Raw genomic sequence first — 27,661 nt, 5'->3', positions numbered from 1 at the left:
TATGTTTCAGGTGTAAAATGCAGTGATTCACAATTTTTAAAGATTATATTCCATTAAAGTTATTATAAAATACTGGCTATATTCCCTGTGTTGTACAATATATCCTTGTAACTTATTTGTTACATACATAGTAGTTGGTACTTCTTAATCACCAAACATTGTCTTGCCCCTCCCCTGTCCCTCTTTCCGCTGGTAACTACTAGTTTGTTTTCTATATCTGTAAGTTCATTTCTTTTTTGTTATATTCACTAGTGTGTTATAATTTTTCGATTCCACGTATGAGTGATAACATGTAATATTTGTCTTTTTCTGTCTGACTTATTTTACTAAGCATAATAACCTCCAAGCCCATCCATGTTCTTGCAAATGGCAAAATTTCATTCATTTTTATGGCTGAGTAGTCCATCTTCTTTAATGATTCATCTGTGGATGGACACTTAAGTTGCTTCCATATCTTGGCTATTGTAAATAATGCTGCTATGAACGTTGGGTGCATGTATCTTTTTGAATTAGTGTTTTTGTTTTTTCAGATATGTGCCCAGGAGTGGGATTGCTGGATCATATGACAACTCTATTTTTAGTTTTCTGAGGAACCTCTATACTGTTTTCCACAGTGGCTGCACCAATATACATACCTGCCAACAGTGTACGAGGGTTCCTTTTTCTCCACATCCTCACCAACATTAGATATTTGTGGTCTTTTTGATGATAACTATTCTGACAGGTGTGAGGTGATACCTCATTATGGTTTTCATTTGCATTTCTCTGATGATTAAAGATGTTGAACATCTTTTCATGTGCCTGTTGGCCATCTGTATCTCTTCTTTGGAAAAATGTCTATTCAGATCTTCTGCCCATTTTTAATCAGGTTTTTTGTTTTTTTGTTGTCGATTTATATGACCTGCTTATGTATTTTAGATATTAACCCCTTATCAGTCATATCATTTGCAAATATTTTCTCTGATTCAGTAGGTTGTCTTATCATTTTGTCCATGGTTTCCTTTGATATGCAAAAACTTTTAAGTTTCATTGGGTCCCATTTGTTTAGTTTTGATTTTGTTTCCTTTGCCTTAGGAGACAAATCAAAAAAATATTGCTACAATTTATGTCAAAGAGTGTTCTGCCTATGTTTTCTTCTAGGAGTTTTATGGTTTATGGTCTTACATTTAGGTCTTTAATCCATTTTGAGTTTATTTTTTATGTATGGTGTGAGAAAATGTTCTGATTTTATTCTTTTACATATAGCCGTCCTATTGTCCCAGCACCACTTACTGAAGAGACTGTCCTTTCTCCATTGTATATTCTTGCCTCCTTTGTCATAGATTAATTGACCATAAGTGTATGGGTTTATTTCTGGGCTCCCTATTCTGTTCCATTGATCTATATTTCTGTTTTTGTACCAGCACCATACTGTCTTGATTACTGTAGCTTTGTAGTATAGTCTGAAGTCTGGGAGCATGATGCCTCCAGCTCTGTTCTTCTTTCTTAAGATTGCTTTGGCTATTAGGGGGTCTTATGTGTTTACATACAACTTTTAGAATTATTTGTTCTAGTTCTGTGAAAAATGCCTTTGATATTTTGATAAGGATTGCATTGAATCTGTAGATTACCTTGGGTAGCATGGTCATTTTAACAATATTAATTCTTCCAATCCATGAACACAGTATATCTTTCCATCTGTTTGTGTCGTTTTCAGTTTTTCATCAGTGTCTCGTAGTTTTCCGAATATAGGTCTCTTACTTCCTTATTTAGATTTATTCCTAGATATTTTATTCTTTTTGATGCAACATTAAATGGAATTCTTTCCTTAATTTCTCTTTATAATAGTTTGTTTTCAGTGTATAGAAGTGCAACCAACTTCTGCATATTAATTTTACTGAATCCTGCAATTTTACTGAATTTATTGGTGAACTGTAGTAGTTTTTTGGTGATGTCTTTAGGATTTTCTATATATAGTATCATGTCATCTGCAAGCACTGACAGTTTTACCTCTCCTTCCCAATTTGGATTCCTTTTATTTCTTTTTCATGTCTGATTGCTGTGGCTAGGACTTTCAATACTATGTTGAATAAAAGTGCTGAGAGTGGGCATCTTTGTCTTGTTCCTGATCTTATAGGAAATGCTTTCAGCTTTTCACCATTGAGTATGATATTTACTGTGGGCTTATCGTATATGGCCTTTATTATGCTGAGGTATGTTTCCTCTATACCCACTTTTTGGAGATTTTTTTAAATCATAAATGGATATTGTATATATTTTATCAAAAGCTTTTTTGCATCTGTTGAGATGATCATATGGTTTTTATTCTTCAATTTATTAATGTGATGTATCACACTGATTGATTTGTGATATTGAAAAATCTTTGCATCCCTGGGATAAATCCCACTTAATCATGGTGTATGATCTTTTTAATGTATTCTTCAATTCAGTTTGCTAATATTTTGTTGAGGGTTTTTGCATCTATGTTCATCAGTGATATTGGCCTGTAATTTTCTTTTTTTGTGATATCTTTGTCTGGTTTTGGTATCAGGGTAATGCTGGCCTCATAGAATGAGTTGGAAAGTGTTCCTGCCTCTGCAATTTTTCAGAATAGTTTGAGAAGGTAGGTTTTAACTCTTCCCTAAATGTTTGGTAGAATTCACCTGTGAAGCCCTCTGGTCCTGGACTTTCATTTGTTGGGAGTTTTTAAATTACTTATTCAATTTTATTACTGGTAATTGGTCTCTTCATATTTTCTTTTTCTTCGTGGTTCAGTCTTGTACCTTTCTAAGAATTTGTCCATTTTTTTCTAGGTTGTCCATTTTATTGGTGTATAGTTGTTCATAGTAATCTCTACAATTACTTTGTATTTCTGTGGTGTTGATTATAAGTTCTCCTTTTTCATTTTTGACTTTATTGATTTGGGCTTTCTCTCTTTCTTTCTTGATGAATCTGGCTAAAGATTTAGATGACTGGCCTTAAATGACATTAGGCTAGATGGACCCAATAGACATGTATAGAACATTCCATCCAAAAGCAGCAGAATACACATTATTTTCAAGTGCATACAAAACATTCTCCAGGATAGATAACATGCTAGGCCACAAACAAGCCTTGGTAAATTTAAGAAAATTGAAATCATATCAAGCATCTCTTTCAACCACAATGCTATGAGACTAGAAATCAGGTACAAGAAAAAAACTGCAAAAAGTACAAAGAGGCTAAACAATATGCTATTAAACAACTAATGGATAACTGAATAAATCAAAGAGGAAATCACAAAATACCTGGAGACAAATGAAAACAAACAACAATCCAAAATCTGTGGGACACAGCAAAAGCAGTTATAAGAGGGAAGTTTACAGTGATACAAACCTGAGCCAACAAGAAGAATCTCAAATAAACGACCTAACCTTATACCCAAAGAAACTAGGAAAAGAATAACAAAACACAAAGTTAGCAGAAGGAAAGAAATCTTAAAGATCAGAGCAGAAAGAAATCAAATAGAGACAAACAAACAAAAAACCAATAGAAAAGATCAGTGAAACTAAGAGCTGGTTCTTTGAAAAGATAAACAAAAATCAAGATTTGCATTTTTAGTGAGAATACCACAGAAGTGATGATGTATCCTGAGTGCATCATCAGTGGGTACATGATATTGATCTATCTTATTGCTGGTGAAGGCTCTGGTCTAAATTAACTTTGTTCATAATTGTATTTCTCCACTGTTAATGTTACTATTTTTTCCTTTGTTATCAATAAGTACATTGGGGAAGATAATTTGAAACTATGCAGACATCCTATTTCTCCTCAAACTTTCATGCACTGATTTTAACATTCATTGGTAGATCTTGCCTACAACAATAATTATGGTGGCATTTCCTAATGTAAATTTCTATTTATATTTATATTCCTTTTACAAATTAGAATTCTTCTGTAAAGAAAAACTGTTCTTCCATATTTATTTACTTATTTAATGATTTATTGATCAAAGTATGGACTCATGGATGTTTATTTTATTCTATGGATTATAATCCAATGCTATAATTATTTATTTTGCTGTTCAAATGGTTTTTGCCATTGGGAGCACCTTCAGGTTGGTTCCTATGTCCCTTCAGCATGTCTTTATCCTCAAATTACTAAAATCAGATATGAAAATGGGGCCATTACTACTCATTGTACAGAAATAAAAAGGATTATAAGAGAATACTGTGAACAATTTCATGCCAACAAATTGGATTACTTAAATGAAATGGACAAATGCCTACCAAGACACAAAACCTACCAAGACTGCATCATGAAGAAATCTGAATAGACCAGTGACTAGTTTTGGTCAGTTATCAAAAAGCTCCCAACAAAGAAAAGTCCTGGATCTGATGGCTTCACTGGTGAATTCAACCAGCATTTAGAGAACTAATATCAGTCCTTCTCAAACTGTAACAAAATGTTTAAAAGAGAACACTTCCTCACTCATTCTATGAGGCCAGCGTTACCCAGACACCAAAGCCAGACAAAGACACTACAAGAAAATTACAGACCAATATCCCTTATGAAGATTAATGCAAAAATTCCCCCCAAAATACCAGAAAACCAAATTAAGCAGCATATTAAAAGGATTATACACTGTGACCAACTAAGATTTATTTCTGTAGTGCAGGGATGGTTCAATGTATGAAAATTGATCAATGTGTGATACATGTAATACAATGTAATTAACAGAACGAAGGGAAAAAAACGCATTATCTCAATTAACGCAGAGAATCATTTGACAAAATTCATGAAATCATGATAAACACTGAACAAAGTAAGAATAGAAGGATACTACCTCAACATAATAAAAGCCATATATGAAAAACCCACAGTGAACATTATACTCAATGGTGAAAGACTTAAAGCTTTTCAGCTAAGATCAAGAACAGGGAAAGGATGCTTGCTTTCACCACTTCTATTCAACATAGTATTGGAAGTACTAGCCAGAGTAATTAGGCAAGAAAAAGAAATAAAAATATATATCCACATTAGAAAGGAAGAAGTAAAATTATCTCTGTTTGCAGATTATATGATCTAATATGTAGTAAATCCTAAAGATTTCACGCACACACACAAAAACTGTTATAAACAAATTCAGCAAAGTGGCAGGATACAAAATCAACACACAAAATTAGTGTATTTCTGTTGCATTTCTGTACACTGACAAAGAACAATTTGAAATCTAAATTAAGAAAACAATGTCACTTACAATAGCCTAACAAAGAATAAAATACATAGGAATTAACTTAACCAAGAAGGTGATAGACTTCTACAATGAAAACTACAAAACATTGCTGAAAGAAATTATAGAACACTTTAATAGAAAGGCATTCCAAGTTCATGTATTGGAAGACTAAGTATTGTTAAGATGTCAGTAGTACCCAAAATAATCTACAGATTCAGTGCGATTTCTATTAAAATCCCAATTACATTTTTTGCAGAAATATAAAAATCCATCCTAAAATTCATATGGAATTTCAAAGACCCTGAATAGCCAAAACAATCTTGAAAAAGAAACAGAAAGTTGGAGAACAAAGAACACTTTCTGATTTTAGAACTTAAAGCAAAGCTAAAATAATCAAAACAGTGCAGTACTCATAAAGACAGATGTATAAACCAGTGGAGTGGAATAGAAAGTCTAGATATAAACCCTTACATGTATTGTCAAATGATTTTCCAAAAGGATGCCAAGACATTTCAATGGGGAAAGGACAGTCTTTTCAACAAATGGTGTCAGGAAACCTGGATATCCACTTACAAAAGAATGAAGTTGGACCCTTAATACCATCTACAAAGATTAACTCAAAACAGATGAAAGACCTAAACATAAGAACTAAACCTATAAACTTTCTAGAAGACATAAGGTGGAAAGCTATTTGGCAATGATTTCTTGGATATGACACCAAAGTCACAGGCAACAAAAGAAAAAAAAGACAAATACACTGCATGAAAATTGAAAACTTTTGTACATCAAAAGACTCTAGCAACAGAATAAAAAGGCAACCCACAAGTGGGAGAAAATATTTACAAATCATATATTTGTAAAGGATGAATACCCAGAATATATAGAGAACTCCTAAAATTTAACAACACAAAAACAAATAATATGATAAATAATAGGCAAAGGACTTAAATAGACATTTCTCCAAAGAAGATACACAAATGGTTAATAACCACATGAAAAGATGCTCAACATCTCTAATTATTAGGAAAATGCAAATCAAAACCACAATGAGATACCACCTCATACCTATTAGGATGGATACTATCCAAACAACAAGAACAACAGCATCAACAACCAAAAGAACAAGTGTTGATGAGGATGTAGAGAAATTGGAACCCTTGTGCACTGTTGATGGAAATGTAAAATGGTACAGTTGCTATGGAAAATAGTTTGTCAGATCCTCAGAATTAAAAATAGAATTACCAGATGACTTAGCACTTCTACTTCTGGTATATATACAAAGGAATTGAAAGTAGGGACATAAACAGATATTTGTACACCCATGTTCATAGCAGCATTATTCACAGTAGCCAAAGGTGGAAGCAACCCAAGTGTCCATCAACTAATGAATGGATAAATAAATCTAGTATATACATTTGGTGAAATATTATTCAGCCTTAAAAAAGGAAGGAAATTCTGGGGAGTTCCCTAGTGGTCTAGTGGTTAGTATTTGGCGCTTTCACTGCTGTGGCCTGGGTTCAATCCCTGGTTGAGGAACAGAGACCCCACAAGCCTCATGGTGCGGCCAAAATTAAAAAAAGAAAGAAATTCTGATACATGCTGCAACATGGATGAACCTTGAGGACATTATGCTAAGAGAAATAAGCCAGTCAGAAAAAGACTATATGATTTCACCTCTAAGACATACCTAGGTTAGTCAAATTTATAAAGACAGAAAGTAGAATGCTGTTTGCCAGGCCGTTGGAGAGAGGGTAATGAATTAATGTTTCATGGATACAGAGTTTCAGCTTTTTAAGATGAAAATAGCTCTGGATATGACTAGTGGTGATGGTTGCACAACAACATGAATGTATTTAATACCACTGAACTTTAAAATGGTTAAGATGGTAACTTTTCTGTTATGCATATCTTACCACAATAAAAAAAAATGTTTTTTAATGTATGTGGATAAAGGATCTGGCAGGTGATGCCACTCAACCAGTATCAATCCTCTTCCCAGGCCCTTCACAGACAAAACTGCCCAATTCATATCTATTGCACTCTGCAGCTTTTCCTGAGATTCCTTTTCTTGCTTTTAGATGAAATCAGGGAAATAGAAGAGAAGGAAAGTGAATTATTTGAAAGCCTGACAAGCCAACAGATCTTCCTGTGGCTGCAAGGTCTATTCCTTTTTGCCTTGGTGTGGACCGTGGCCGGCACCATCAACGCAGACAGCAGAAAGAAATTTGATCTGTTTTTCCGCAACCTCATCATGGGTATGGATGATAACAACCCAAGACCCAAAAGCGTCAAACTCACCAAAAACAACATCTTTCCAGAAAGAGGTAACTTAGTACCTGTTTGTTTTGTCTTACTATAGTGGTTTGGAACATATGTTCCAAACCCAACCAAAATGTGTGGCCCACGTGAGGCCTTTACAAAAGCCAGGAAAGATTCTGTAGCTTGCCTGAGAGGGTTCACTTCTTCAGAGCTGGCCCGTGTATGTAGAGATGGGTGACCCTGAAGTCAGGGTCTTATGGGTTATTTTAACTACTAATTTTTAATTTAGAAAAAGTCGATATAACTTTTTTTTTAATTACCCATAATCTCATCACTCTAACAGGCCCCAGGGAACAGCATGAGAAATATAGCCACTTTATTTTCTTACGCCCTTCTAGTCCTGTTCTATGTGTATACATGTCATATCATGGTGATTATGGTATTAACATTTCCTTTAATTTTTTCATTGTAATCTAATATTATATTAAAATATTTATAATTTTGCTACATACATTATCTTCAGAATGATTAGTGATGTATTAATATTCTTCTATGTGTGACATCATTCATAAAAAGATTGAAAGATGTTTGTTTTCTTTTAAGTAGCTTTTACTGCTTTTTTTCTTACCACCCAAGTAATACATTACATCACATTTAGAAAATACAGAGAAAGGAATAGAAGAAAATAAATATCAATGGTAATCCCACTATCCAGAAATAATCACTTTTTATATTTTTTCTTCCAGTTTTTTTCTGTATTTCTATAGCAAAAATGGGATCATACTATATATACATTCCAAATAGTTTTACATTTTCTTAATTATAAAAAAGTATATGATGGGCCCATGAGGGAACTCCCTGGGGTGATGGTAATGTTGTATATGTTGAGAGAGATTTGGGTTACACAAATACATGCAATTCTCAAAACTCAGTGAATGAAAACAAGACTTGTGCATTTCATTGTATGCAAATTTTTTAGCAAATGAAAAAACATAAATATTGAACAGTTAGTGATATACATGCCGAAGTATTTATGAGGAGGTGTATATATTTTCTTTGAAATGTGTCAAAAAATAAGATGACTTAATGGATGGACAGAGGGATGAACAGGTATGTGATAAAACAAGTGAAAAACTAATGGTAGAATCTAGGAGATGGGTATACAGATGTTCACCGTACAGGGTTTTCAGTGTTTCTTTATGTTTGAAACTTTACATAATAATAAAAAAAATGAATGAGCAAGTAGTTGCCATTGTCCCCCTAAACACACACTTTCCCCAGCACACCTGGCACACTTCAAATATGTGATACATGGTTATCTGTCAGATGAACTGCATGGAGGCCCTGTACCAATCCCCTTGTTAGATGGTAGTACATCCATTCTTCTTTTTTTTTCCTCTGTTTTTTTAATTCAGAAGATTTTCTTTTTTTATCTTTTATTGTGGTAAAATATACATATCATAAAATTTACCATTTTAACTATTTTCAGGTGTACAGTTCAGTGGTGTTAAATACATTCACATTGTTGTGCAAGTATCACCACCATCCATCCCCAGAATTTTTCATCTTTTCAAATGGAAACTCCATACTTATTAAACAGTAACTCCCCATTTCCTCCTTCCCTTAGCCCCTAGCAACAACTATTCAACTTTGTCTCTATAAATTTGACTACTCTAGAATATAAGTAAAATCATATAGGTAAAATCATATACTATTTGTCCTTTTTTGACTAGTTTATTTCACTTACCGTAATGTCTTCAAAGTTCATGCATGCTGTGGCATGTGTCAGAATTTCCTTCCTTTTAAAGGCTGAATAGTATTTCTGTATATGGATATACCACATTGTGTTTATCCATTCATTTGTCATGGAAACTTAGGTTGCTTCCACCTTTTGGCTACTGTGATAATGGTGCTATGAACACGGGTGTACAAATATTTGTTTGAGTCTCTTGCTTTCAGTTCTTTTGGGTGTATGCCCAAAAGTGGAATTTTTGGATCATACAGTAATTCTATGTTTAATTTTTTGAGGGACTGCCGTAATGTTTTCCATACTGATTGCACCATTGTAACTTCCTGCCAACAATGCACAAGCATTTCAATTTCTCCACAGCCTCATATTATGTTTTCTTTTGTTTTTTATAATAGCCATCATGATGGGTGTAAAGTTCATTATTAATTTTTTAAGAAAAAATATGAATGTATCATATAATAAAAAAGGTATAATTTTTTAAAAAAGAAAACAAATATTAACATGTTGATGACCATCCTTTTAGACACTTCCCTATTCACGTATGTGCCTACAGATTTATTTTTACACACATGGGATCATTCTGTACTTATGTTCTAGTTTTTGCTATCATTAACAGTGTTTTGATGAACAACATTCTGGTGGCTACCCATTTGCTTAATTCATGATAACTTCCTTAGGATAATTCCCTAGAAATAGGATTACTGAGTCAACAGTCAATAAAATTTTAAAGCTTTTGATTGCTAAATTTCCCTTGTGCCCTCACCAACACTATTTCCATTTTTTTTTTTTTAAATCTTGAGCAATTAAGAATGTGAAAGTGGTATCTCATTTTAGCTTTTTTCTCTTTTTAAATTTTTTATTATATTTTTAATTTAAGTATAGTTGATGTATAATATTATATGTTACAGGTATACAATATAGTGATTCACAATTTTTAAAGGTTCCACTCCATATATAGTTATTATAAAATATTTGCTATAGTCCCCATGTTGTACAGTATATCCTTGTAGCTTATTTTATACCTAGAAGTTTGTACCTCTGAGCCCCCTACCCCAATGTTGCCCCTCCCCCGTTCCCTCACCCCTCTTGTAACCACTAATTCTCTATATCTGTGAGTCTGCTTCTTTTTTTATTCACTAGGTTGTATTTTTTAGATTCCACATGTAAGTGACATCATATAGTACTGTCTTTCTCTGTCTGGCTTATTTCACTTAGCATAATGCCCTCCAAGTCCATCCATGTTGCTGCAAATAGCAAAATTTCATTCTTTTTGTGGCTGAGTAGTATTCCATTGTGTATGTATAGCACATTTTTATCCATTCATCTGTGGATGGACACTTAGGTTGCTTCCATATCTTGGCTATTGCAAATAATGCTGCTATGAATATTGGGTGCGTGTATCTTTTTTTTAACATCTTTATTGGATTATAATTGCTTTACAATGTTGTGTTAGTTTCTGCTGTACAACAGAGTGAATCAGCTATGTGTATACATATATCCCCTCCCTCTTGAGCCTCCCTCCCACCCTCTCCATCCCATCCCTCTAGGTTGTCATAAAGCACTGAGCTGATCTCCCTGTGCTATACAGCAGCTTCCCACTAGCTATCTGTTTTACAATGGCAGTGTATATATGTCAATGCTACTCTCTCAATTCATCCCAGCCTCCCCTTCCCCCGCTGTGTCCACAAGGCTGTTCTCTACGTCTGCGTCTCTATTCCTGCCCTGCCACTAGGTTCATCAGTACCATTTTTCTAGATTCCATATATGTGCATTAATATACAGTATTTGTTTTTCTCTTTCTGACTTACTTCACTCTGTATAACAGACTCTAGGTCCATCCACATCACTACAAATGACTCAATTTCGTTCTCCTTATGGCTGAGTAATATTCCATTGTATATACTGCATCTTTTTTATCCATTCATCTGTTGATGGACGTTTAGGTTGCTTCCATGACCTGGCTATTGTAAATAGTGCTGCAATGAACATTGGGGTACATGTATCTTTTTGAATTAGTGATTTTGTTTTTTTCAGATATATAACCAGGAGTGGAATTGCTGGGTCATATGATAGTTCTATTTTTAGTTATTTGAGCAACCTCCATACTGTTTTACACAGTGGCTGCACCATTAGACACCCACCAACAGTGTACGAGGGTTCCCTTTTCTCCACATCCTCGCCAACATTAGATATTTGTGTTCTTTTTGATGATGGTCATTCTGACAGGTGTGAGGCGATACCTCTTTGTGGTTTGGACTTGCATTTCTCTGATGATTAACGATGTTAAGCATCTTTTCATGTGCCTGTTGGCCATCTGTATTTCCTCTTTTAAAAAAAAGTCTATTCAGTTCCTCTGCCCATTTTTTAATCTGGTTGTTTGTTTTATTGATGTTGAGTTGTATTACCTGTTTATAACCCCTTATCGGTCATATCATTTGCAAATATTTTCTCCCATTCAGTAGGTTGTCTTTATCATTTTGTCCATGGTTTCCTTTGATATGCAAAAGCTTTTAAGTTTCATTAGGTCCCATTTGTTTAGTTTTGCTTTTGTTTCCTTTGCCTTAGGAGACAAATCCAAAAAATATTGTTTTGGTTATTAGGGGGTCTTTTGTGTTTACATACAACTTTTACAATTACTTGTTCTAGTTTTGTGAAAAATGCCTTTGATATTTTGATAGGGTTTGCATTAAATCTGTAGATTACCTTGGGTAGTATGGTCATTTTAACAATATTAATTCTTCCAATCCATGAACACAGTATATCTTTCCATCTGTTTGTGTTGTCTTCAGTTTTTCATCAGTGTCTCATAGTTTTCCAATTATAGGTCTCTTACCTCCTTATTTAGATTTATTCCTAGATATTTTATTCTTTCTGATGCGATGGTAAATGGAATTCTTTCCTTAAATTCTCTTTCTGATAGTTTGTTTACAGTGTATAGAAGTGTAACCAATTTCTGTATATTAATTTTGTATCCTGCAGCTTTACCGAATTCATTGATGAACTGTCATAGTTTTTGGTGATGAAGTAGTAGTAGTTTTTTTCAGCTTTTCATCATTGAGTATGATGTTAGCTGTGGACTTATCATATATGGCCTTTATTATGTTGAGGTATGTTTCCTCTACACCCACTTTGTGGAGATTATTAATCATAAATGGATGTTGTATTTTGTCAAAAGCTTTTTTTCATCTATTGAGATGATCATGTGGTTTTTATTCTTCAATTTGTTAATGTGGTGTTTCACATTGATTTGTGGATATTGAAAAAATCCTTGCATCCCTGGGATAAATCCCACTTGATCATAGTGTATGATGCTTTTAATGTATTGTTCGATTTGGTTTGCTAATATTTTGTTGAGGATTTTTGCATCTATGTTCATCAGTGATATTGGCCTGTAATTTTCTTTTTTTGTGATAACTTTGGTTTTGGTATCAGGGTGATGCAGGCCTCATAGAATGCATTCAGAAGTGTTCCTGCCTCTGCAATTTTTTGGAATAGTTTGAGAAGGTAGGTGTTAACTCTCCTCTAAATGTTTGGTAGAATTCACCTGTGAAGCCCTCTGGTCCTGGACTTCGGTTTGTTGGGAGTTTTTAAATTACTGATTCAACTTTATTACTGGCAATTAGTCTGTTCATATTTTCTATTTCCTCAAGGTCCAGTCTTGGGAGATTGTACCTTCCCAAGAATTTGTCCATTTCTTCTGGGTTGTTCATTTTATTGGCATATAGCTGTTCATAGTAGTTTCTTATGATCATTTGTATTTCTGTAGTGTCGGTTGTTATTTCCCCTTTTTCATTTCTGATTTTATTGATTTGGGCCCTCTCCCTTTTTTTCTTGATGAGTCTGGCTACAGGTTTATCAATTTTGTTTATCTTTTCAAAGAACCAGCTTTTCGTTTCATTGATCTTTTCTATTGTTTTTTAGTCTCTATTTCATTTATTTCTCTTCTGATCTTTATGATTTCTCTCCTTCTACTAACTTTGGGTTCATTTATTCTTCTTTTTCTAGTTCCTTTAGTTGTAAGGTTAGGTTGCTTATTTGAGATTTTTCTTGTTTCCTGAAGTAAGATTGTATTGCTATAAATTTCCCTCTTAGAACTGCTCTTGCTGTATCCCATAGGTTTCGGATCATTGTGTTTTCATTTTCATTTGTGTCTAGGTATTTTTTTATTTCCTCTTTGATTTCTTCAGTAATCCATTGGTTGTTTAGCCTCCACATATTTGTGATTTTTGCAGTATTTTTCTTATAGTTGATTTCTAGTCTCATAGTTTTGTAGTCGGAAAAGATACTTGATATGATTTAAATTTTCTTAAATTTACTGAGGCTTTTTTGTGGCCTAGCATGTGATCTGTCCTGGAGAATGTTCCATGTGCACTTGAAATTATGTATATTCTGCTGCTTTCAGATGGAATGCTCTATGTATATCAATTAAGTTCGTGTGATCAAAGGTGTCATTTAAGACCAGTGTTTCCTTATTAATTTTCTGTCTGGATGACCTGTCTATTGATGTAAGTGGGGTGTTAAAGCACCCCCCCCACTATTATTGTGTTACTGTCAATTTCTCCTTTTATGTCTGTTAATATTTGCCTCATATATTGAGGTGCTCCTATGTTGGGTGCGTATATGTTTACAATTGTTATATCTGCTTCTTGGATTGATCCCTTGATCATTATATAGTATCCTTCTTTGTCTCTTGTAACAGACTTTATTTTAAAGTCTATTTTGTCTGATATAAGTATTGCTACTTTTGATTTCCATTTGCACAGAATACCTCTTTGCATCCCTTCACTATCAGTCTGTGTGTGTCTCTATATCTGAAGTGAGTCTCTTGTAGGCAGCATATATACAGGTCTTGTTTTTGTATCCATTCAGCCACTCTATGTCTTTTGGTTGGACCATTTAATCCATTTACATTTAAGGTAATTATTGATATTTATGTTCATATTGCCATTTTATTCTTTTTCTTCTTTTTTTCTCTTAAGATTTGATGACTATCTTTAGTGTTATATTCGGATTCCTTTTTCTTTTTTTTGTGTATGTCTATTTTAGATTTTTGGTTTGTGGTGGTTACCATGAGGATTTTATATGGCAGTCTGTATATGTGTGTGTATTGGTGTGTGTGTGTATAAGTTGCTGATCTCTTCATTTCAAATGCATTTTTAAAACCCTGCATTTGTACTCTCCTCCCCTCCCAATTACTATTTTTGATATCATATTTTTACATCTAATTGTTTTCTGTATCTCATAACTGCTTACTGTGGGTATAGATGATTTTACTACTTTTGACTTTTAACCTCCCTACTAGCTTTGTGTGTGGATGATTTCCTACCTTTATTGTAGGTTTGCCTTTACTGGTGACCTTTTTCATTTTGTAATTTTCTTGTTTCTAGTTGTGGCCTTTCCTTTTTGCCTAGAGAAGTTCCTTTAACATTTGTTATAAAGCTCATTTGGTGGTGCTGAACTTTTTTAGCTTTTGCTTGTCTGTAAAGCTTTTGATCGCTCCATCAAATCTGAATGAGAGCCTTGCCAGGTAGAGTATTTTTGGTTGTAGGTTTTTACCTTTCATCACTTTAAATATATTGTGCCACTCCCTTCCGGCCTGCAGAGTTTCTGCTGAAAAAGCAGCTGATAGACTTACGGGAGTCCCCTTGTATGTTATTTGTTGCTTTTCCCTCACTGCTTTTAATATTCTCTCTTTATCTTTAATTTTTGTCATTTTTATTACAGTGTGTCTTGGTGTGTTCCTCATTGGGTTCATCCTGTATGGGACTCTCTGCACCTCCTGGACTTGGTGACTGTGTCCTTTCCCATGTTAGGGAAGTTTTTCAGCTATTATGTTTTCAAGTATGTTCTCAGCCCCTTTCACTCTCTCTCTTCTCTTTCTGGGACCCCTATAATGTGAATATTAGTGTTCTAAATAGTGTCCCAGAGGTCTCTTAAACTGTTCTCATTTCTTTTCATTCTTTTTTCTTTTTTCTGTCAGCAGTAGTGATTTCCACTACTTTGTCTTCCAGCTCACTGATCCGTTCCTCTGTATCATTTAGTCTACTCTTGATTCCTTCTAACGTATTTTTTCATTTCATTTATTATATTCTTCATCTCTCTTTGGTTGTTCTTTATATATTCTAACTCTTTGTTTAAAACTTCTAACTTCTCACTCTGTGCATCCATTCTTCTCCCAAGTTCTTTCATCATCTTTACAATCATTATCTGAACTCTTTCTTAGGTAGATTGCCTATCTCCACGTCACTTGGTTTTCTTCTGGGGTTTTATCTTGTTCCTTCATCTGGAACATGTTCCTCTCCTACCTCATTTTGTCTGAGTTGCTATTTGTATTTTTATGTATGTGGTAGGTTAGTCACATTTCTTGACTTGGAGAAGTAGCCTTCCTTAGGAGATATCCTATGTGTCCCAGCAGTGCACTCCCCTGTTGTCATCCAAACTGTGTGCTCTAGGGATTCCCTCTAAGAGTGTTGCTTGGGTACTTCAGTTATGGTGGGCTATGTGGGCAGTCTGGTACACTTGGTTGGTCCCTAGCCCAGTAGGTTGCCAGGCCCTGCCTTGTGCAGATGCTGCTGGCTGCTGGTTAGCAGGGCCTGGTCACAAGGCACTGATTGCAGGGTCCCTGGGGCTAGTGCTGGCTCACTGGTGCATGGAGTCAAGGTCCAGAAGACTCTGGGGCTGTTGATCCCCCCCACTGGTGGGTGAAGCCAGGTTCTAGGGTTAGTTCTGGACTACTGTCAGGCAGAGCCAGGTCTTGGAGTCTGGCTGTAGAGCCCAGGGATCCCAGAGCTGGTGTCAGATCCCTGGTGGGGCAGGGCAGTTCCTGACAGTTAGCTGTGAGGTCCATGCTGTCCCGAAGCTTGTGTTGGCCTGCCACTGGGCAGGACCAGGGCCCAGCTGGTCCTAGGGTAGGATCTGGCCTGCTGTGGGAAGACAGGGTCTGTGAGATTGTGGTTTTCTTGCATCTGGTGTTTGCCTCCTGATGGATGAGGCTGGTCTTGAGGCTAGTGCAGGTTTCCTGGAGGGCCAGGCCAGGGCCTGTCCACTGGTGGGTAGAGCTGGGTCTTGACCCTCTGGTGGGCAGGGCTGTGTCTAGAGGCATGTCTAGAGGGGCCATGAGCTCAGGAAGTCTTTAGGAAGCCTGTCTGCTGATGGGTGGAGCTGTGTCTCCACCCAGTTAGTTGTGGCCTGAGGCATCCCAGCACTGGTGCCTACAGTCTATTGGGTGGGGCCAGGTCTTGTGCTAATGAGCTAGAGGTAGGATCCCACTATGGTTGCTGACAGCAGCATTGTCTGCATGGTACAAAGCTCCCAAATATGGCTGCTGCCAGTGTCTACATCCCCAAGGTAAGCCACTGCTGCACTGTCCCCCCACCCGCTGGCCTCTCTGCAAGACTCTCCAAGACCAGCAGGTAGGTCTGGCCCAGGCTGCTATCAAATTACTGCTTTTGCCCTGAGTCCCAGTGCATGGGATATTGTGTGTGTGCCCTTTAAGAGTGAAGTCTCTATTTCCCCCAGTCCTTTCGGACTCCCAAAATTAAGCCCCACTGACCTTCAAAGCCAAATACTCTGAGGGTGGGGGGTTGTCCCAGGCTGGGGAGCCCTATTTGGGGCTCTGAACTCTCGCTCCTGTGGGAGAACTTCTGCACTATAATTATTCTCCAGTTTCTGGGTCACCCTCACCCCACAGGTATGGGACTTTATATTGCCAGTCCATCCCTCCTACCTGTCTCACTGTGGTTCCTTCCTTATGTCTTTAGTTGTAGAAGATCTTTTCTTGTAGGTTTCAGTCTTTTTCAAAGATAGTTGTTCTGCAGATAGTTGTGATTTGGGTGTGCTCGTGAGAGGTGAACTCTTTCTATTCTACCATCTTGCCAATCCCCACATTTCTTCTCTTTTTAAAAAATGTTTAATAGACTTTAGTTTTAGAGCAGTTTTGGTTTACAGAAAAATTGAGCAGATAGTACAGAGTTCTTTCTAGTTTAACTGCATTCTAGTCTGAGAGTATACACTGTGTGATTTCTATTCATTAAAAATTTTTAAGATGTGTTTTATGGCCCAGAATATGGTCTATCTTGGTGAATGGTCCATGTGAGCTTGAGAAGAGTATATTCTGCTCTTGTTAGATGAAGTAATCTATAGATGTCAATCAGTTCCAGTTGACTGATGATGATACTGCTTAGTTTAACTATATCCTTAATCATTTTCTGCCAGCTACCTGTCAATTACTGATAGGGGGGTACTGAAGTCTCCAACTGTAATAGTGGATTTTTCTGTTTCTCCTTGTAGTTCCGTCAGTTTTGCCTCAGGTATATTGATGTTCTGTTCATGTTTGAAGTTTGAAAATAGTATCTAATTTAAATTTCTTCTCTTTTTGATTAGAGTGAGATTGACTTTTATATATCTATAGTGGTTGTTTTTCACAGGTTCTTTTTTTTTTAATAGATTTAATTAACTAATTTATTTATTTATTTTTGGCTGTGTTGGGTCTTCGTTGCTGCGCATGGGCTTTCTCTAGTTGTGGTGAGCGGGGACTACTCTTCATTGAGGTGCGCAGGCTTCTCATTGCGATGGCTTCTCTTGTTGCAGAGCACGGGCTCTAGGCGTGTGGGCTCCAGTAGTTGTGGCACGTGGGCTCCAGTAGTTTTGGCATGTGGGCTTCAGTAGTTGTGGCTTGCAGGCTCTAGAGCGCAGGCTCAGTAGTTGTGGTGCACAGGCTTAGTTGTTCCACAGCATGTGGGATCTTCCCGGACCAGGGCTTGAACCCATGTCCCCTGCATTGGCAGGTGGATTTTAACCGCTGTGCCACCAGGGAAGCCCTTTTCACAGGTTCTTATTGGCCTGTTGATGTTCTTTTTTGTAATGTTCTATCATAGTTTTATTTTTAACAGACTATGTCTAGATGTAGGTATTCTTTTGTTTATTTTTCCTAGAACATGATGAGTCCTTTCAGTCATCAAGGGAAAGTTTTAGTCTCTGGCTTCCATATCTATCATCTCCTCTTTCCTTATTTTTGTGTTTTTGCCTTTTTTAATACCGATTTTTCATTTTAATATGATTCACCCACAACTTCAATTATGCTTTTACTGCCTTAAGTGATTTTAATTCTGCTATGTGTCTTTTGTTTCCTCACTATCCTTTCTTAGTGTATGATTAAAAGCACAGGCCATGAAGTCAAATTGTCAGAGCTTGAATCCTGGCTCCAGTATTTACTGGTTGGGTGACTTTGAGCAAGTTCCTTAACGCCGCTCAGTTTCCTCAATTATGAAATGAGGGCAATGATAATGTTATGCATTCATGGTGTTCTTGTAAGAATTAAACAGGTTAACACATGTAAAAGCATTTAGAATAAAGCGTGGTACACAGAAAGTGTTAAATAAATATTAGCAACTTTTACTGCTGTCCTCCTCCTCATCATCATCTCTGTTAGCTCATTCATCTCCCTTTTTTAATCTCATTTTGCCTTTTCATCTAAGCCTGTTTTCTCCTTATGGTTTTCTGTTCCTATTTCGTGGAAAAATTATGTCTTTTTGCACCCTGTTTAGGATATCAAACGGTTTTCTGAAATTTGGTTGTGCGTCCTGCAGTAAACAAGGTTCAGAGGTATACTCTTCAAGTTTAATCTCCATATTATATTCCTTTACATTGCAACATTTTTTCACAGGTTCCATGTGTTGTTGTCTGCTTCCCCATGCTTCAAGATCAATCTCTTCATGCTCTGTGTCAGCAAATTGGTACATGAAGTACCCTTGACCCCATTCTTGGTTCACTTTGTGACAACATCTTTCCTTTCCTTCTGTAGCTGAGCAGCTAATTATTATGTGCACAGCTTCCAAGTTCCCTACAGCATCTCCTGCCTACTGTAATGGGCTCGTCTCCTTCCTCCATGTCCTATTCAACTGATGCAGTATTAAAAAGACCCCATAATTTCCAGCGTGTACTGCAGACTAGTTTCTTCATATACCTTCTTTTGCAACAACTACTCTACTTAAAAGTAGGTTTGGTTCTGAAAAAGCTGTTTGTAAGAGCAAAACGACACCTTACAAGTGACCGATGTGAACATATCCATTGAAAGTTAAGCTTTACTTTTGTCTCCATGGTAATCATACATCTCTCTTTTTGCTGGTTTTCAAAACTCTCCACTACTTTTGGACACGATCAGGGTAAATGGTATTCATAAACCCCCTTAAAAAAACCCCAAATGCTGTAAACTCTAGAGTCAGGAACAATGGGATGGCCAAGATCCAAAGACCACATGTGATCAACTAATGCCATCTGTTGGAAGCAGCCTTTTTATTTGTTTCATCTGTGAACATTCTAAAAAAGGACATTTTTGAACTGAGGAGCGACTGTGGTTCTTTACTTTGGAAGACCATACCTCACTGAATTTAAAGTGCCACGACTATCTCCTTCCTCATCGTGGTCTGGGACCCTGCCACCCCTATCAGCTGTAGAAAGATGGCCTGGCAAGGCAAGGATGAGAAAAAAATGAGACAGTTCTTCCAGTTCTCCCAGAGTAGTACCTGGCAGGGCAAAGCAACAGCTGCCTAATTTTCTATGTGGGATGTCACCTGCATCTCTGCATCTCTGTATCCGGGGGTGGGGGGAGGGGGGACTAGGAGTATACCCAGTGGGCCTGTTGCTCTTTCTCATGCAGTCTCTTGAGGTAAAATTTCTCAGTCCAGCTCATCTACTATTTAGTTAGAGGAGATTCTGCCTAGCTTCTTTTAGTCTTTGTTTTCAGTGACATTATTCCACTCCTTTCTCTTGTGCCTTCCTAAGTATTGTACAATAGGAAATTACAAAGCTCCTAGACAGAACCCATTTGAATCCAAAGATTTGTTTTAATTGCCAAGGGTGAATTCTTTCTAATATAACAGCTTTATTGAGGTATAATTTACATATCATAAAATTCACTCATTTAAGTGAGCAAATCAGTGGTTTTTAGCAAATTTGCCTAGCTGTGCAACTGTCTAATCCAATTTTAGAATATAGGAACATTAGAACAAATTTAGAACACTGATCACCCCAGTAAGATCCTTCATGCCCATTTTCAATGAATCCCTGTTCCCATCCTCAGCCCCAGGCAACCATTCATCTGCTCTCTATAGATTTGCCTTTTCTGGACATTTCAAATGCATGGAATCATGTAGTATGTGGCCTCTTGATCTGGCTTTGATTTTACTTTCTTATTACCATCTTAAAAAGCTTAAAATGTCTTTCTAGCCTTTCCACAGGGTTTAAAATTCTCATGGTGAGAGCTCCAGGGAGGCCTTCTCTGACCTCATGGGATGTTGTTTTCTGGGCTTTTCATGATCTAGGAGCCTTGGGGCACATGGATCTCTCAAATAAGTGCTGAAGGAACTGTATTGGGGAATGCACACTAAGGAAAGCCAGCAGTCCTTTGGGGAATTCCCTCAAAGTTGGGTTAACATCATCTAACATTGATCTTTATTTGTCCAGAAGTGCTAAATTTCCCTTTATTCTTTTGGGTTTTTTTTTGTTTGTTTGTTTTTCAATTTTTTTAAAGTCTGTATTGAATTTGTTACAGTATTACTTCTGTTTTATGTTTTGGTTTTTTGGCCATGAGGCATGTGGGATCTTAGCTCCCTGACCAGGGATCGAACCCATACCCCCTGCATTTGAAGGTGAAGTCTTAACCACTGGACTGCCAGGGAAGTCCCCCATTGTGTGTCTTTTGAAAACCCACTCACCTCTCTGTTGAAGTTTATCTTGTTCTTCCAAGTGAAGGCGAGGAAAACAGCTGGGGCAAGGGGTGGTCAGAGGTGATAGAACTGATTTGTCTTCCTGGATTTCTACCACTATTCTCCCCATTCCACCCCTGCACTTGCATCAGAGTTTGAGTTAAAATCACAGTGCAGAGCGAACAGGAGCACTACTCTGATGAGGACCAAACAGACCTAGAGCTAAATGTTCTCAAGTGCCTCTCTGTGTGCCCACAGCTATGCTAAATGTCTGACACATATACCTCATTCACCTTCCAGAGGGATTCTCTAAGCTTTATATAAAATCAAGCCCATTTTACAGATATGCAAATGGTAACCTTGGCCAAGATCACACAGCAGTAAATCCACTTTTACTCAGTTGGACCTCTTCTCTTTGGCCGAAATGTTCCTGTATCAAGCCACAGATTAACTCTAGCTAATAACATCAGCAAGAGAAGGGGATAAATGCTTTTCTGAATCATGCTTTTTCTATCTCTTTTTTTATTATAAAAACAATTTAATTCTATTAAATAAAAATGATCAAAAATATTTTTGTTCATACCACACCATCACAAGTATTTCACTTTTCAAAATATCTTTCTCTATCTTGTCCATCTGCTTTCATCTCTTTATATAGTTGCCATAATGGCATATATTCCATTTTTTATTCTTCTATTTTATCTGTCATTGTTTCTTGAGTGCATTTTTCTATATTAATACTTAGATTTTGTAGCTATCATTTTAAAGTATTTAATAGATAATTTATTTTAAAACTTCATTTTTTAGTTTTCTATTTTACTTAAGTATTAATTGGGTATATATCTCATTATCTTCCTCTTAGTTCTAGATAATGTGAATTCTCTTCTTAAGGTCACTTCATCTCTCTAGAATGTGCATCTACATCATTGCCCCTAGTTCTTTTTTTTTTTTTATTGAAGTGTAATTGATTTACAATGCTTCAGGTGTACAGCAAAGTGATTCAGTTTTATATATATATAAATATATTTATATAAACACACATATATATATGCATATGGCTATTCTTTTTCAGATTCTTTTCCATTACAGGTTTTTACAAGATATTGAATATAGTTCCCTGTGCTATACAGTAGGTCCTTGTTGTTTACCTATTTTAGATATAGTGGTATCTGTTAATCCCAAATTCTTAATTTATCCCTCCCCCCTCCTTTCCCCTTTGGTAACCATAAGTTTGTTTTCTATGTCTGTGCATCTATTTCTGTTTTGTAAATAATGTAATTATCATTTTAATGACTGCAAAATATTCCATTCATTTTATAAGACATAATTTTGACTGGTCTTCTAATGTGAGACATGTAAATTATTTTCAAATTTTTGTTATCACAGATGGTGCTGTATACTCATGTATAGAGATTATTTTCATTATGAATTATTTCCTTATGAAAATTCCCAGAATGTGATTTCTGACTTGGAGTAGAGACATTTTTGTAGCTCTGTAAGCATAGTGCCAGATTGCTTTCTAAAAGTGTTGTACCAGATTGACTTCTAGGTAGAGCTGCACAGTGACGTAGGATAATAGAAACTCTCTCCTATAATACATAATGATATGACCAATAACAACAGTTTAAGCCTAAAAATTTCCCAGTTACAGCCTGATTCTTTAAACATTGAGAGGTAGAGGATAAGGAGAGAAACAAAAGATCCTGCATGTTGTATCTCTCAACCCAGAACCCACAACCCCATTGTCCTTCTAAAAGTGATGCTGAGAGGAAAGGGTATGAGTTGACAAAATTCTGAGACTTCTCACTGGTAATCAATCACCAGTGTGGAAAAAGCAAACGGCAGTGGTGACAGGACAGCTGCAAAAAAAATGTCTAAGAGAAACCTTTGAGCATGAAACCCCTCCATAATTTGGTAGGACCTTATTAGGAGTGGGAGAAACTACCAGGGTTTGCATCTTCCAGAGCTCCATGCTGGGTGGGGGATGTGAGCTGAATTTTTCAGGAGTGAATCATGTCTCTAACTGGGGTGGGAGTGGGATGGACCCATGGTTCTGGAAAATTGGCCAAATTTTAGAAAGAGAGTGCAAAGCCCAGGTTTCCTGGTAAGGGCAACTGAGTATTTCCTTTTCCCAACCCCTGTACCCTCAGGCTACAGAAAAGAAATCCAGACAAATCCACACACCAGTCCTTGAATTGTGGCCAAGAAAGTGAGGGAAATAAACTCACCCTAGATAATGGTGGGGAAAATGTCAAGATTTTACCTGATTATATCAGAATAAGAACATCAGAAAGAAAGAGACAGAGACAGAGAATGAGAATTTAAAAGAAAAACATGACCTAAGAAACATAAAATATTTGTGTTGCAAGAACTTAGTAATAATATAAATTTAATTTTTAAAATTTATAGATGAACAATGTGCTACTGGCAAAGGGATAGATATATAGATCAATGGAATAGAATTGAGAGTCCAGAAATAAGCCCCTCATATTTATAGTGACTTGATTTTTGACAAGGGTACCAAGATAATTTTATGGAAAAAGAATAATCCTTTCAACACATGGTGCTGGAATAAATGAATATATACATGTAAAATAATGAATTTGGGCCTCTACTTTACACCATAGTCAAAAATTAACTCAAAATGGATCAAAGATCTAAATTCAAGAGTTAAAATTATGAAAGCTTAGAAGAAAACATAGGTGCAAATGTTCATGACCTTGGACTAGGCAACAATGTCTTAGGACACCAAAAGCACAAGCAACAAAAGAAAAAATAGCTAAACTGAACTTCATCAAAATTAAAAACTTTTGTGCTTCACAGGACAACATCAAGAAAGTAAAAAGACAGCTCACAGAATGGGTGAAATTTTTTTGCAAATCATATATCTGATAAGGGACTTGTATATAGAATGTATAAAGAAGTATTATAATTCAATAATAAAAAGATAAATAACACAATTTTTATATGGGCAAAGTAACTGAATAGACATTTCTCCAAAGAAGATATATAAAGGGCCAATAAGCACACGACAAGAACTCAACATTACTAGCATTATTAGCTGTCAGGGAAATGCAAATCAAAAACACGAGATACCAACTCACAACTACAATGAGAATAATAAAAAAGATGGAAAACAACAAGTGTTGGTGAGAATGTGGGAAAATTGGAACCCTCACATGTTATAATGGAAATGTAAAATAGTACAGCAGCTTTGGAAAACAGCATTTCGCAGTTCCTCAAAAGTTAAACAAACAAAAGAAAGTTAAACATAGAGTTACCATATGACCAAGCAATTCCACTCCTAGATATATGCCCAAGAGAAATAAAAACAGATGTCCACACAAAGACTTGTACACAAATGTTCATAACAGCATAATTCATAATGACCAAAAAGTGGAAACAATCCAAATGTCCATCAACTGATGAATGAATAAATAAAATATAGTATATCCATACAATTAAACATTATTCAACAATAAAAAGAAATGAAGTAATAATACATGGTACAACGTGGGTAAACCTTAAAAACATTATGATGAGTAAAAGAAGCCAATCACAAAAGAACATCTATTGGATGACTTCAATTATATGAAATGTCCAGAATAGCAAATCTATAGAGACAGAAAGTACATTAGTGGTTGCCTAGTGTTGTGGGCAAGTGGGGAGATGAGGGACGAGAAGAGGATTTGGGAGGTGACAACTAAGAGGTATGAGGTTTCTTTTTGGTGCAATGAAATGTTCTAAAATTGATTATGGTAATGACTGTACAACTCTGTGAATATTAGTATATTCATACATACATGTATTTTTAGTAAACGATTGAATTGTACAATTGAAATGGGTGAATTATATCATGTGTGAATTATATCTTAATAAATCTGTCATTTAAAAGTTTGTAGATGAGGTGATAAAACCACAGAATCAGAGAAAAAGAGGGGTTGAGAAACCAAAGAAACAAATTGAGAGCTAAACAATGCTATTAACGATCTAATAAATTAGAACCAGCAAGGAATAAAGCATACAAGTCTAGACAGCTAACAAATGGCTTAAAGGAAAGGTTTCAGATAACTACACTTGCTACAGAAGACGAAGTCTAAGAGCAATTATGAAGAATATGATTGATATGGAGACCAAACAGTGCTAATTCCTTTAGTAGGTAACCCAATAAATAGTGTAGACAATATATACTAAGATATAAATGCAGAACTTTTTCCTAAAATGAAGAACTGCTTCTGTAAATTTTAAGAGTATGCTGTATTCCAAGAAAAACTGATACAGAATAATTGACCAAAAGAAATAATATGATTAAATTATTGGACTTCCAGGATAAAAGAGATTCCATCACGCATCTGTATAGGAAAGAAAAATCAATAAAAGTGGAAATATCTGATGGGCCTCAGACTTCTACACAGCAACCTCGAATGCAAGAAAACACACTGGAACAATGGTCTGCAACATTCTGAGGGAAAGAAAATGTGACATATGAATACTACTCTCAGCCAAGTCACGGTTCAAATACAAAGGGCAGACATTGTCAAACATGCAAGATCTGAGAGAATAGAGCCCTGATAAGTCCCTTCTTGGAAATACAAAATGAAATCAGCCAACTAACAAATCAACCAAGATAAAGAACTCTTGGGGACTGCCCTGCTGGTCCTGTGGGTAAGACTCCACAATCCCAATGCAGGGGGCCAGGGTTTGATCCCTGGTCGGGGAACTAGATCCCACATGCATGCTGCAACTGAGAAGCCTGCATGCCGAAAATAAGAAGCCTACATGCCACAACTAAAGATCCTGCATGCCGCAACGAAGATACCACGTGCTGCAACTAAGTCCTGGTGCAGCCAAAATAAAATATAAAAATAAATAAATAAACATAGCAGAGTGTACTTGTCAAATTAAAAAAAAAAAACTCTTAAATAGTCTGTGTTAAAAGCCCTGAGTTTGAGTGTTGAACCTATTTAAATAGAGACCTAAGACTAAGGAATGGGAGAATTATAGTTGCAGAACAAAATGTCAGTGTTATAATCCCTGAAAAAGTAAAAGTTATATCATCAAGAACAATAAAAGGAACCAAAGGAGAGGAGAAGGAAGAGTGAGAGTTAATCACGTCATAGTTCATAAAGGAATCAATGAAACTGGTCTAACATCGAGTCACATGTATTTACAAATGAAATGTGATATCAGGATTTACTTCAAAATACTCCAGACAAAGAAAGAAAACAAAAGGGAGGGAGGACGTGAGGAGGGAAGGAAAATGAATATGGTGGTGGTTGGTGTTGGGGAAATGAATGAGACGAGTTGCAAAATGTTGAAGATTATTGAAGCTAGATAATGGGTACATGGCAGTTTATTATACTATTCTCCTTATTTTTGTGTATTTTTAAATTTTTTCACAATAAAAAGTTAAAATATAATAACAAAGTTGGATTAAATTATTTTTAAAATTATAATGACTTTAAGCCCTAATGGCTTAAAAAAATATTTTTAAATTAAGAAGCATCTTGCTAAAAGGGTAAATATTAAAAGTTTTCATCACAGAAAAAACTGATGAACCGAAATGTTTGATGAACTGAAATGTTTGAACTGATGGGCTGAAATGTTTCATCCCTTTAACTGAAGCTCAAGACTTTCGCTCACACACACATACACCCTACAACCACCAAGCCTGCCCTCTTTGGGCCAGTTATAGGCGAGTCCTGTGGAGAGAGAAGCAAGTCACTTGTGCTTACAGCTTGGCTGGCTGGGCAATGGGGCAGGCCCTGTCATGCCCACTGCTGCTGTGAATCACATGGCCTAGCATTTGTCTTGCCGGGGCCTGGGTAATTCTCCATGTCCACTTCAGAAGGTTTTTCTCTTTTTTTAAAAAAAATTTTATTTCATTCTGCAGGCTTTGCAAACAGTATCTCATAGACTTCTCATGGCATTCTCTAGATGAGGAAATTGAGAAGGGAGTCATTCACCCAGGGCCCCACAGTGAGTCAGTAAGGAACAGTTGGATGGGAGGCCAGGTCCTTCCCTGACACCCTTCTTATTCCCACTCCTCATCTTAAAGTGAAAAAAAGAAAAAGACACCCACCAATTACAGAGGCAGGGACTTCACTGGGAAAAAGGATCATAGGAACTTTGTGTCACTTTTGTGGGGAAGGTGGGGAGTGGTTCCAGATGGGTACTATGATTGTAGTTTGGAAGAATTGGTAGAGTGGGAAGGCAACTCAGAATCCAAGTTCAAGCATCCTGACTTCTCACAAACAACCTTGTAGCCCTGTAACTCTCCAGCTCTGCTACAACTGGCTTCTGCCACCCCCCCCCCCGCAACCTTTCTGCTGTCTCCCTACCTACCAGCCCCTCCAGCCCTCCCCTCCAGCTTGGCCCCCAAGGCCCACCTCCTCCACCTTTCTCTCTCATCAGCACCTCTGCTCCCTCCTTCCCTTGTCCTCCTGCCAAACACACCTGGCAAAACCTCTATCTTGGATCAATACACCACCCCTTTTTTTCTTTCCACTCATACTACAGAGCTGCTGAACAGTACAGGAGAAAATCACATAAACAGAAGACTTGGCATTACTTTCATGGTCTCCAACCTCAGTTTGGGGAAGCAGAAAGACCATAGACTTTGGACTCAAATAGATCTGTTTTGGAACATAGATGCAAAAACACCTCAACAAAATAGTAGCAAACCGAATCCAACAATATATTAAAAGGATTATACACCATGATCAAGTGGGATTTATCAATTTCCACAAATCA

At 36.4% G+C, this 27,661-nt stretch overlaps 1 protein-coding gene across 1 annotated transcript in view; it reads left to right on the top strand.

The window, feature by feature from the left end:
* The window catches only part of DNAH3 (dynein axonemal heavy chain 3), a 208,920-nt gene that overhangs the window by 116,623 nt on the left and 64,636 nt on the right, over positions 1-27,661 (top strand). Inside the window, exon 42 of the mRNA XM_068524531.1 lies at positions 7,273-7,518. Coding sequence (XP_068380632.1) covers positions 7,273-7,518 — 246 coding nt within the window. The remainder of the gene's footprint in view (positions 1-7,272; positions 7,519-27,661) is intronic.

This window comes from Eschrichtius robustus, chromosome 16, assembly GCF_028021215.1.
Source record: "Eschrichtius robustus isolate mEscRob2 chromosome 16, mEscRob2.pri, whole genome shotgun sequence".
Taxonomy (NCBI): Eukaryota; Metazoa; Chordata; class Mammalia; order Artiodactyla; family Eschrichtiidae; genus Eschrichtius; species Eschrichtius robustus.
Note: the sequence above shows the minus strand (reverse complement) of the source record. Positions and strands in the feature narration are given on the sequence as shown.